Below are 12738 nucleotides of genomic sequence, written 5' to 3' on the forward strand. Positions count from 1 at the left end.
TATATTCATTTCTGGATTCGCCCATACGTGCTACATGCCCTGCCCATCTCAAACGTCTGGATATAATGTTCCTAATTATGTCAGGTGAAGAATACAATGCGTGCAGTTCTGCGTTGTGTAACTTTCTCCATTCTCCTATAACTTCATCCCTCTTAGCCACAAATATTTTCCTAAGCACCTTATTCTCAAACACCCTTAACCTATGTTCCTCTCTCAAAGTGAGAGACCAAGTTTCACAACCATAAAGAACAACCGGTAATATAACTGTTTTATAAATTCTAACTTTCAGATTTTTTGACAGCAGACTGGATGATAAAAGCTTCTCAACCGAATAATAACACGCATTTCCCATATTTATTCTGCGTATAATTTCCTCCCGAGTATCATTTATATTTGTTACTGTTGCTCCAAGATATTTGAACTTCTCCACCTCTTCAAAAGATAAATTTACAAATTTTATATTTCCATTTCGTACAATATTCTGGTCACGAGACATAATCATATACTTTGTCTTTTCGGGATTTACTTCCAAACCCATCTCTTTACTTGCTTCCAGTAAAATTCCCGTGTTTTCCCTAATCGTTGTGGATTTTCTCCTAACATATTCACGTCATCCGCATAGACAAGCAGCTGATGTAACCCGTTCAATTCCAAACCCTCTCTGTTATCCTGGACTTTCCTAATGGCTTACTCTAGAGCAAAGTTAAAAAGTAAGGGTGATAGTGCATCACTATCATTATTACAGTCTATTATAATTATTATCGCTGTGTGTTATATTGGATAAGGTTATATAATAAATAAATTTCTAAATTATAGACATCAGCTCAAAGAATTTTGAGTGACCACAAGGGTCCTGAATACAATAAACATGTATAATAATGTGATGTGATACATTAAAGAAAAAAGGAAGTTAATTGTTGAAGGCAAATATAAGTTGATTAATTGAAATAGAGATGATGATGTAATATTTGAAGAGAATCCTTGATAATATTTATAAGAATAGACATTACATAATCAAAAGGAATCTGAAGTTTCTTAAGATAATTCCATGTGAATTTTGTGATTGAACCTCTACTGCCAAACAGCAAACCAATGACGGACCATTGTTTAAGAGCGACGTTGTACTTTTGAGAAAGATAAGGCAGACAAGGTTCATATATGGACTTCTTCTCAATATCAACTTCGGTGGCCTGATTTAGGTTTCTTTCGAAACGGATAGTAGGGTCAAGAACAAGAGCCCGTTTTAAGCGTCCGTTGATAGCAATAATGTCTGCCCGTCTAAAAGAACCATCTGATGATACACAATGTACTTCCTCATGAATCTCCCAATTTAAAGTTTTTAACGATATCGCCAAAGCATGTCGTACACGATGATGTCTAGCATTGATCAGCAGCTCGCCTTTAGGGCATTGTCCAAGCACGTGTCCAAGTGTTTCAAGCTCGCTACAGTCTGGATGACGGCAGCGGGTTGTGCTTAGAGTTCTGCCCGGTATTGCGCGAACCGCCGAAATATTGCTTGACATTTTTAAAGCATTGGTCCATTCTGAGGAAGATAGGCCCTTTCGATTGCTTACCCATGAGTTAGCCTTGGGGAGATCACTATAAACAATAACCCCTTTACCACGCAAGGTATGGTTTGTCCAAGTTTGGAATGCGTCATTTCTTAATTGTTTACGAATTTTACGACCTGACCAGTTGATAGCATCAATAGCTGTGATATTCAATTTTGACAGAGCAGAAGCTTTTTCACTTACAAGGTCCCTAACATTGTGGAGATGGGAGTGATCAACACGAAGAAGAGTATTACAGATATTTATGTGTTGCACATGAGCTTCCCAAGATGCTTTCATTAACGAAAGACCACGATATTTTTTAGGGGAGTAAAGCATTCCGTCTGGGCAGTCATGAGGAAGACCAATAAGCTCTTTGCATGCTCCTCTGGTAACTTTATCTAAATCATTAAGAAATTTGGTTTTGATTTGGTAGAGTGGAGCAACTGTAAGGGATAAGTAAGAGTGGGCCATTAAATTATGGACTGTAATTTATTATTTATGATTACATAATATTAATTGAATACATTAGTGTAAATAAAATTGTAATACATTATATTATTTCGGATAGGATAGATTGGATTGCCTTACATACATTAATTTTAATTAGAGTACATTAGATTTTATTAAACTCTATTATTATAAAATACAATGGATTAGATGTAATTGGAAAGGATGTGTCTGGACTAAATATGATTACAGTTTATTATAGTACATTGGATTGTATTACATCAAATAAAATCATGGTGAAATTTCGGTTTCTCCGCACACCACAAACGGGAGAAAGAAACGTACTTCAATATTTGAAAATTGCCTAAAAATTGTAACACAACTCTAAAGGCAAGATGTGATCACTGAGAAAGCTCGTCCAACCCGCGCCAAATACCTTCCTTGGTAAAAACTGAGCATAGTACACAACACTCCATACTGGAAAAGAAAGCAATAATATCATTGCAAGACTTGTGGCTAGTGGGCCATCCCAAACCACGACCTCAAGCCCTCAGACCGCAAGTCATTATAAACTCGCTTAGTCAAGACCTACTATTATAATTATATGAAAACAATAATATCTTAGTCGTAACCAAAGACGTTATATGGTCGTAACAACCTTACAAAATATATCAGATGAAACTATGAAGTACCGGTAATTAAATAATTTAAACACCATCATTTGGTCCAGGGAACATTCGTTTTTGGTGCAAGGATAATTCGTTAAACATGTTTCTTAATTGCAATTGTGCTTAAGTAATTAAAATATGGTCATTTTGGTCCAGGGAGCACACATTTTGATTCAAACATAATTCCTTTAACATGTTTTTTAACTTATTGTATCCAAGTAATTAAAATAGGATCATTTGGCCTAGACAGCACCCGTTTTTATGCAAGGATAATTGGTTTAACATAATTATAAATTAGTCTTGAATACGTTCTTTAATAAATCACTGCAAATCAATATGAATATAGCGTTGGTTGTGTAGGAAGATATATTTTTTGTGTTGGCTCCGTTGTGTATCATTACTTAAGTAAATAAAAATACATTGAATTTTCAATATACTTCAGTGCAAGGAGCACTTCCATGTATTCATTTCAGTATTCTGAGGTTAGCCTATCGAATTAATTTAGTTTCTCCTTTGTTGCTTGCTCAAAACTTTCAGGTGCCATATTGTTGTTAGAATTTGTCTTTTGTTTTCACTGCACACGTGTTTGTTAAATCTGATCGAAAGGGAACAAGAAATAATTGCTGAGCGATAATGTAGTATGATCCAATTGTCGATGTAGAGGGCCATGACTGGTTGATATTATAACATTCTGTTGCATATGATTGGTCTGTATCAAATGATTAATGCATAAATGGAATATTCACGATAACAAGCTTTGATTTAATTGGTACATTTACGAGCAACATTATTTGTGAGCAGTGTTGCCAAGTCAGAGGTTTTGTAGCTAAATCTGGTGTTTTCAGGACTATGGTCAGCTACGGAATTTTACCTTCAGCGGCTAGCTATTTATTTAGCGTTTTTTTATAATTCCGGCAGTGGGAAATGATATTTTTAAGTTTTTTTCTGTAAAGATGTTATAATTGTTTTATATGTACTTGCGAACAACAATGTTAGTTATCATAAAGCAGGATTTAGTATGGTATTATCACAATTTTTCATTGTGCGAGTATAAAATGTCAACGTTTTATGTTAGCTCGGTTTGGTGCAACCACGTCCATTTCCTGCCTCATCCATTGTTGTTGTATACAAATAAGGTATGTCGCATTCGTTAAACTCTTATCTAATGTATGGATTGTTTCTGTAAATGAATTGATGTATTTAATTATAAAGAATAGTTAATGACCAAATTATTATTTTTATTTATGATATATGATATATTAATTAATGTATCATTCCCCATTAGAGTTCACGTAACATAATACTTAAAACATAAAACCAGACTCATTGTTGACAGGACGTCTCTTGCTCAGTGTGAAATCAGATTTCGAACCGACTGGTGTGAGTGTGAATGTGATTGTTTCCAATGTTCCAATAAGCTATAATAAAATTCTTGTTCTACTTCATTCAATTTTGAAGAAATATGCCGCTTAAAACTCTGTACGAATATGAAGACGATTTTGCATAGAACATAGAGCCTACAAAGTGACGCACACTTTCCATAATTGAATCTATATTTATATAAAATTTTTCATTTCCTAAAACTTCATAGTTTGTATTTCAAATTTGGAAGTGATGTGTTAAAAAAAATCTAGAGTTTTTTAACTACAGTTTAGCAGGTTTTTAAGCTTGTGCAGCGGTAAATGGAATTCTGAGTTGGCAACACTGTTTGTGAGTAAATTTATTTAGGGAAAATTAAAACTTTCAGTCGTAATTGTTACGACTATTTCGTGAATTAATAATAAATGAAAGAAGATAATAATGCACGATGTTATTAAATGAGTATTATATTTCATTGGCTAGCATGGTCTACTATTATTGTTGAAGAAAGAGTGAAACTTATGTTCTCGTTCTTTACACAATTGTACAAATTAGTTCGTTTTGTCAGCTTTTAGAGCATAAAATGAAAAATAAATATGCTTTAAAGAAATTCAATATTAATATTAGAGCACGGTGGTGTAGTGATCATTACTTCCAACTAGTATTCTGAAGGGTCGGGATTCGATTCAATAGACAGGCTATCTCGACTTAGGTTTTTGTTATTTTCCAAGTCCCTTCAGGCGAATGCTGGGGTAATACCCATTACAAAGAGCCGTGATCACCCCGTTCCCAATCCTATATAACCCTTCACCATAAATTTCTCTTATATCATCCGACTATCTTCCGCGATAGGGGCATCTTTTCTTGAAGTTACGCTCCCTGCAAACGTGTGGTCTGTTGGATGACAGAGAACCACGTATTGTCGAGAAATCCGGAAATCATCATCATCATCATCATCATCATTATATTTTTGACAGTATATATCCAGACGACATTGAAAGTGTATGGATACAGACAACAGACAAGAATTGTGTCTTTCGCAATTTAATGACGTGTGACATAGTCCTAAATATAAAAGTGAAGGGAAAATGTAAATGTATGAAATTACAGTTTCTTTGTGAGTATTTTATAGAAAAAATATATCTCCGGAAACTGTGATTAAAATATTTCTTAGAAACGGATATAGTTTGTGTTGTTATTTGGCACAAAGTGTGAGCGCTTCATACGTCAACCCGCAGAGGTTTGCTTTTCTAACATCTAATGCTTGTTTAGCTCTTTAATTTACTATTTTGAATATTATTTTGTATTTTGTTCCTATTTTTGCTAATACTCTTCTCTTAAAATGGTACTAAAAGAAGACATAACAGGGCCGAATTCTAGAAGAAGGCACCACCGATTCGAATGGCCGCCAAAGGATCTTGGCTACCGAATCCATGGCATTGGCGACGACGTCAAATACCGCCATTGTTTCTTCTCAACTTTTTATTTGAACGCTGTGCCAGGTAACGAGAAATCAACCCCCACTTTTCACTCCCTCCACAAACATGGAGCGACAGACAACACACAAACACTTGTGCGCATGTCAACAAGGTCCCCTCCACCTAGCCTAAAACCCTGATCTGCAAGAAATGTGCGCGTTATATGCAATCCTTGCCACCCCGCCGCTATGCAGGCTGGCGGAATTTGGATTAGTTCCCATTATTATATCTGTCTGGTTTAGCATTTTAGTTCCTGGCCGTGCAGGAGATCATAGAGGACGGTGTGAGGTCCCGATCCCAGGGTAAGATCCAAGATGTCTGTCTGGCTTCTTCTGTGTTCGCTATCAGCTTTCATCCTCAGCAATCTGCGAAAATGTGGCCTCTAACTCTTAACACACAAGCTTCACTAACAGATACGAAATTAATCAAAGCAGCCCTCAATTCTGCATCCCAGCATTAGTTCAATTGAGCCACGTTGTGTCAAGATTCGATTTTGGCGCTTTTAACTTCAGATCGATAATACAGTCGCCTGCAAAATCGAAATATATCTTCTTATTTTTTCTACGTCCCTTTATACATTTTACACTCCAAGTATATCGAATTTAATTTTATTTTATATGAACTTAAAATCACAGTTAAGTAACTTTAAAGGCTGTAAATAAGTATTAATAAATTATTTTACAATGTTTTGAAAACATATTCTAAAACTATTGAGAATTATAAAGTCAATTTGCTATTAGTCGCGAAATACTAAAAAATATATTCCGTATCATCAAAGATTCTCTAAGCATTTTGAATAATCACTTTTATTTACATTCTTAAGTTATTACTTAGTCCTTAAACAGACTACTTTATTTTATTGTACGTATGAAATTCAGTTTTGATATGTTTTCAAAATGCTTTCATGAAAATTAATATTGTAGGCCTACTATTCTTTTCATTATTGACATTTTCAGACTACATCTTTTTCTGGAAATCAGGGTCTATACGTTCACTTGAAGTTTCCGGGCTGATATACCTACTTCATAATTTTGAAATAAAATATATATTTTAACGTTATTCAAAAGAAAGATGAGTTTTTAAATTGTTTAATTAAAAAATTAACCACTCAAAATAAAGACTCAGTTGTGTTAATTATGCAGTAGAGTTTACCCGCCTTTCATTTTTTTTTTCGTCACATAGCAACAAAATTGCTGATAAACATTTACTTATATATTACTTCAAGTTAGTTTCTTGATTATTGAACTTATAGCAAACAAATAGATTTTCGGCTCGAGGCTCAAAAATAAAAAGTGAAAATCATTGTATGGCTATCAAGGACCTTAAGGTTCGCAATTTCACAATAAATTCTCCTAGATATTAAACGAGATTTAATGGAAAATTCTGTACACGGCATAAAGAAACGGTATCACTTCCGTAACAACAAAATGGCGAACATATTCGACATTTGCGCCTAATTAAAAAAAAACATTCTTTCATGAATACAAATGTGTTGTCGTTTTTAAAAAAGTCAGGACGATTCCAAAATTGAGATTTCTTTTCAATAACTATGTATTTAAATTAAAGACTATAATCTTAAAAAATAAGCATCATATAGCATATTGCGTTGCGCAACAATTCAGTTTCTTTATCGTTTTGCGAATAATGTGGCTCTTTATAATGTACATTTTTCAACTGCTGTTTAAAAGAGATACCACCACCTGAAAATGTATTATGGAGTCAAATTATAAGTTGAACTCTCGTCTTCTGGGTTGTATAATCCCAGAGACATTATAGGCCTACTTCGTTTATAAGCTACACGGTTTAAGTAGGTAAAGGTAATTAATTTTTCGCGAATTTACATCAAATAGCAGGATTTTTCAAAGGTAAGAAGTAACTTCGATTGTTCATATTTTCTACACAATCTTAAAAATTCTCGCACTGGCACATTACACAAGAAATAGGATTTTTTGCATCACCATGACAACGAGTTTGTGTGTTTCTAATTGTTCTGGAGATCGTTTTATCAGCAGGCACTTTCCTGTAACTTGGCCTGCAAGAGATTATTGGTTGTGGAGTTAACTGAAGGACAGACTGTTTTTGAGCAAACCTATGAAACTGATGAGTTGAAGGACTCCATCGCACACACTGTGGCAGATATTCCAGAACACGAACTGAGAGCTGCTGTCTTATAAAGCATTGAAGACAGGCATAAAATGGTGGACACATACAACATCTACGATGAAGTTATGCAATGGGTGGTGATGCAAAACAAATCAAATTTTGTGTGTAATATGCCAGTGCCAAAATTTTTAAGATTGTGTAAAAAATATGAGAGTAAAATTTATCTCTTGATTTTGAAACACCATATATATTGTCAATTAATCTTTGAGGAGAAAAATTCGTTCCGGGGCCGAGGATCGAACCCGGGTCCTTGGTTCTACGTACCAAACGCTCTGACCACTGAGCTACGCCGAATTCAATCCACAGCACCGGATCGAATTCTCCTCCTTCAATGTTTCCCTTTGTGGCATGACTCCATGTTAGGCATATTATGTTGACGTATATGTCCAATGTCAACTGCCATTATACTAGGAGCGCACTCAGCTGAGTGACTGTTTGGCCGGGATTCCGCAGTTACGTGCACAGTAATCTGTACAGACATATGCACTGCAGCTATGAGAATATTATAGATTTATTAATTTGTCCTACAGAATAGGGGAAAGTAGCCTAAATCGTACCGGAGCCGAAATCGTACCACTATTAATATTGAGGAAAGTATTGCATGCAGGGACCATCTGGGGGATTTTTCATGAAATACAAATAGAAACTGACACTAGTTCAGTTTCCCGCCTTACACCCAAGACGACAGCTGTAATAAATTGTAATTAATAGTAAGTTCTGATTCCTCATATAAGATTTTGTTACTCTTTCGTAAGCTTTTATTGAAACATAGAGTTAATTTAATGCATGTCTTTAATACCTAATATATAAGATTGTTTGCATTATTTAAACTTTAAAAATAGTCACTGTAACAGTTTTGTTTAGGATAATAATCTGAATAGTTTACTAGGAGTGCTAGTTTCCTAAACCGTACCTTTAAAAGGTTGCTCATATCGTACCAGTACGATTTTGGCTACACCTGCCAAGTCTCAAGCATTGTGCGTGAAACAAGGATTTGAGACTGATCTCACGCTCACACGTACGCGGGCTAAAATCTCACGCATTTGTGGATTAAAAAATGTTAAAACAAGACACTATCCCTGAAGATGTATGGGAAAGTGCTGAAGTCCAAGATGAGGTGCAAATAAGTCGGTATATTTACCGAATGGATATAATTTGAGCATATTTATCTCAGATGAAACTACCAAATGGAGAAGTAAGGTACAAGAAACTATCTAAGTTTTCAAAATTAGTTTTGATAATTCCATATTCTAATGATGACGAAGAACGTGTTTTTTCTATGTTAAGGAAAAATAAAACAGCTTTTAAACCTTTATTGAACGTGGATTGCACGTTATCATCTCTCTTAACCATGAAAATGGCCACCCCTGAGTTATGCCACACATTCGAACCACCAAAAGAAGTGGTGGCTAATGCTAAGAAAGTAATGCATCAGTGTAATAAAACACACAATAAAGAGTGACATTTGTATCGTTTAAAATTAAGTGCAACATTTGGAATAGGTCTATATTAACTTATTTTGTGCTGTGTTTTCCACAAATATGATGAATATTACATAAAAATAATTTACATTATAAAAAAATTGTGGTTTACTATTAATTAATTATGACATAAATGGATATAGGCCTACGTATAAAAGAAATTTGTTGTCTTTCTCATTTTCCTTGAATTTCACTCTTCCTGACCAGTGATCTCACTCAGTTACCATGGGGACCCAAGGCAGTTCTGAATAATGGGCAAATGAGAATACGGAAATGGGAACCAAGTGATTTACTTAAGACACTGGATGAATTTCGATTCGGAGCAGTGGGATTGAATGAATTTTGCCTTAAGTACGAAATTACAAAACAGACTTTCAACCGACATTTGATGGGCAATGTGAAGAGAGGTCTGGAACGTCCTGAAAATGGATTCGTCAACGAGAGGAATACAGCTTTTCCAGTGGAAATAGAAGAGGAATTGGTTCAACATATTCTTTCTGAACTTACAACAGACGTAAGGAAGCTTGCCTCTGTTGTAGTTCTTATTTTGAAAATTGTATATATATTATACAAATGGGTACGATTTAAGCAACCTCTAGGTACGATTTAGGAAACTGGGCGCATAAATCTTACCGCTCGCAGAGTTTTAAATAATGCCTTCTAAAAATATATGATAATTATTAAAACTTTCTGAAAAAAAAAATATATATTTTGTGTCCCATGGTACTGTCCGAATATCTAACAATATATGCAATTAAAATTCCTTCCCATTTCAAAGTAAATAAAGAAAGATTCAAACGTGGTACTATATAGGCAACCTTCCCCTAATATCTGTAATATTGGCAATATTTGAGGAGAAAGATTACTGAGATATATGGATATATGGATCATATGAGGAGACTAAGAGGAAGGCAGAAAAGAGGGAATATTGGAGAATGCAGTGAAAGACCTGCCGTTGGGCATAAACCATGAATGAATGAAAATGATACAGAACATGACATAAGTAACAAGCTGTCAAATTCCAGATGACGTCTGGTGGTATCCATCGAACTTAACAAAATACAAGTCTTTTAAAAAAACAGTTACTGTACTCGATCTGATCTATGGTTCCGTTTCTGTAGTAACACAAAAAAGCTCAAAATAAAATACTGTGTATTGATATTAAATTTATGATATACAAGATTAATGGCCGGTTTTTCCAAGTATTGTTAGAAAATTTAACGACTGTTAAATTCTAAACAGTTTGTTAATTAATAAAATTGTATGTTTTCAACACCAGTTTGGTTTAACAGTTGTTAACAGTTTGTTAATTTTAAATGTAGGATTTCGGGCAGTTAACTCGTTTAACAGTTAGTTAAATATGGCCGATGTCTCCACAGCTGTTCGAACAGAAGTTGCGAAATTAATATTTTGTGTCTCTCTGTAGGGAATGTTTAGCATATGACTGGTAATATAACATTTAAAAAATACTTTGGACTGTTTAAATACATCAGTGTTATTTTATTTCTTTCGTATTTCGTATTCATAATAGCAATGAGGAAATATAACCTTACTTTGTAATTATTATTCAGCACGTCACCTACAGCTTTCATTTGTCAACTGTTTGTTTGTGGAGCGTGGCCTACTATAACAGGTTGTCATTTTATGCAAGTTTCATGACTCACTCTATAATATAGAATTTAAAGATTAATTTTAGCCAATAAAAATTGTCTTACATGTGTAGAATCATTACCAATTGCTGTTGAGTAGTTAAAATAGTGCTAACAGACGTTACGTTATAGTTAAGTGTTGGTTATCTTAAACAAAATTATGTTTAACAAATGCAAAATACATTAACAAAGCGTTAAAAATAAACAGACTGATAATTTAACATTCATTAAGCAAAATTAAATATTACTTGGACAAACTGGCCATAAACTTTATAAAAACAAGGATATAAGAACGGTGAAGAATACACTGACTGAACATTCTGTAGTCAAGCGTAACTCTTTATCGGAAACTTAAAAATAAATCAGTGAAAGCAAACATTAAAAACTAAAATAAGTAGCATGATTTATATCCACGATATAAGATATGTTTATGATGCTTTAAAACGTTACAAGAAGTTGATAGCGTCTGCCTGGCACACGAATACATCACCTTCGGCTGGCTGGCTGGCCCTCTCAGTTTCCTATCGCTATTCTTAAATATTGTTTATTTGTACTCGACCACACTCAAACATTTCAACACCTGATTCTGCTATTAGTTCCTGGTAAATGAGCCTGCAACATCAACAAGGTTGCCAACTGCTGACAGAGTGCACTCCTTTTCTAAGACGAATGTTTCGACCTATTTCTATTGACAATAGTAGCAGTGGCGGTTTTAAGAAGGTGATCCATCATCAAGACTCTTGTATTTTACCGTTTATTGCTGAAAATAAATAATTCATTAAATGAGTCGGTATGGCATAGTTGCGCTCCGCGGTCAATTGGGAGGCCTAGGCATGGCATAATTGCGCCCCGAAGAAATCAGGTAGCAGAATGGGCATGGCATAGTTGCGCCCCGATGGGCATAGTACACACGAAAGTGATTGTCATAATATAAACAAATTTCTTACAAATATTACAGTGATAGCTGCATTGAAATCAGGTAGGCCTAGCATATGATCAATTTTACTACTTAAAATAACACTTTTTTATCGATCACACACAATAAATGAACTGCATTTTGGTTTGTATAACGATATCTTAACCCTACGGTACAGGGTTTCGAAAATTGAAACTTAGAACCATTGTGAATTATTAACTCTTTACCCTTTTCACTAAACTTAACATTAATTTTAAATTATCCTCACTATACGCCACAGACGGTGTGAAAATCATTAATAAAATGTCAAAGACTGCTAAGCCCCCATATTCCAACGGCTCACTCATTTGAATATGTCAGTTAATAAAGTACTGCCAACTTCATGGTGTTCATTTTAACGGTAGACTATTGATAATCACTGCATGAACAGTAGAAAAACAGTTAATAAAGTACTGCCAACTTAATGGTGTTCATTTTAACGGTAGACTATCGATAATCACTGTATAAACAGTATAAAAACAGTTAATAAAATACTGCCAACTTCATGGTGTTCATTTTAACGGTATCGATAATGAATATTAAATCGCATAAGAAACCAATAAGGTTGGTTGATTACGAGGCTCGAGTTTCCGTAGTGTCTTTTTTCTCTACCTATTTCATCGGGGCGCAACTATGCCATCCCCTTTTCTCTACCTGATGGGAACGGGGCGCAACTATGCCCACAAAACAGGGACCCTTTTTTATCTCCTGCATTTTATCTGACCGTGGGGCGCAACTATGTCCTGCCCAAATGAGTAACGAAAAAAGATGCCATGTTCAAATTTTTAACAATATTTATTTCAGTCGGAATAATTCGTTCGCGCAGAGTAACCAACTCTACTGATTTCTTCAGTAGGGCTACACCTACCGAAAACAGACAGATATTATACAGAATGATTCAGTAAAAACGTGCAAAAAATTAAACAGGAAATAGAGGATAACAAACAGAACATTTTTACATATTGAACTTGGGGTGTGCGAAGAC

General features: G+C 34.7%; 1 protein-coding gene across 11 annotated transcripts in view; it reads left to right on the forward strand.

Moving 5' to 3' along the window:
• The window catches only part of LOC138713875 (putative RNA exonuclease pqe-1), a 203417-nt gene that overhangs the window by 143012 nt on the left and 47667 nt on the right, over nt 1-12738 (forward strand). For 6 of the 11 annotated variants that reach the window (XM_069846353.1, XM_069846356.1, XM_069846359.1 and 3 more), the window contains one exon: nt 5383-5529. The exons of 1 other annotated variant lie outside the window; for it this stretch is intronic. In XM_069846353.1, coding sequence (XP_069702454.1) covers nt 5383-5529 — 147 coding nt within the window. The remainder of the gene's footprint in view (nt 1-5382; nt 5530-12738) is intronic. 4 more of the 11 variants (XM_069846354.1, XM_069846362.1, XM_069846363.1 and 1 more) reach the window with 1 other exon arrangement.

This window comes from Periplaneta americana, chromosome 14, assembly GCF_040183065.1.
Source record: "Periplaneta americana isolate PAMFEO1 chromosome 14, P.americana_PAMFEO1_priV1, whole genome shotgun sequence".
Classification (NCBI taxonomy): domain Eukaryota; kingdom Metazoa; phylum Arthropoda; class Insecta; order Blattodea; family Blattidae; genus Periplaneta; species Periplaneta americana.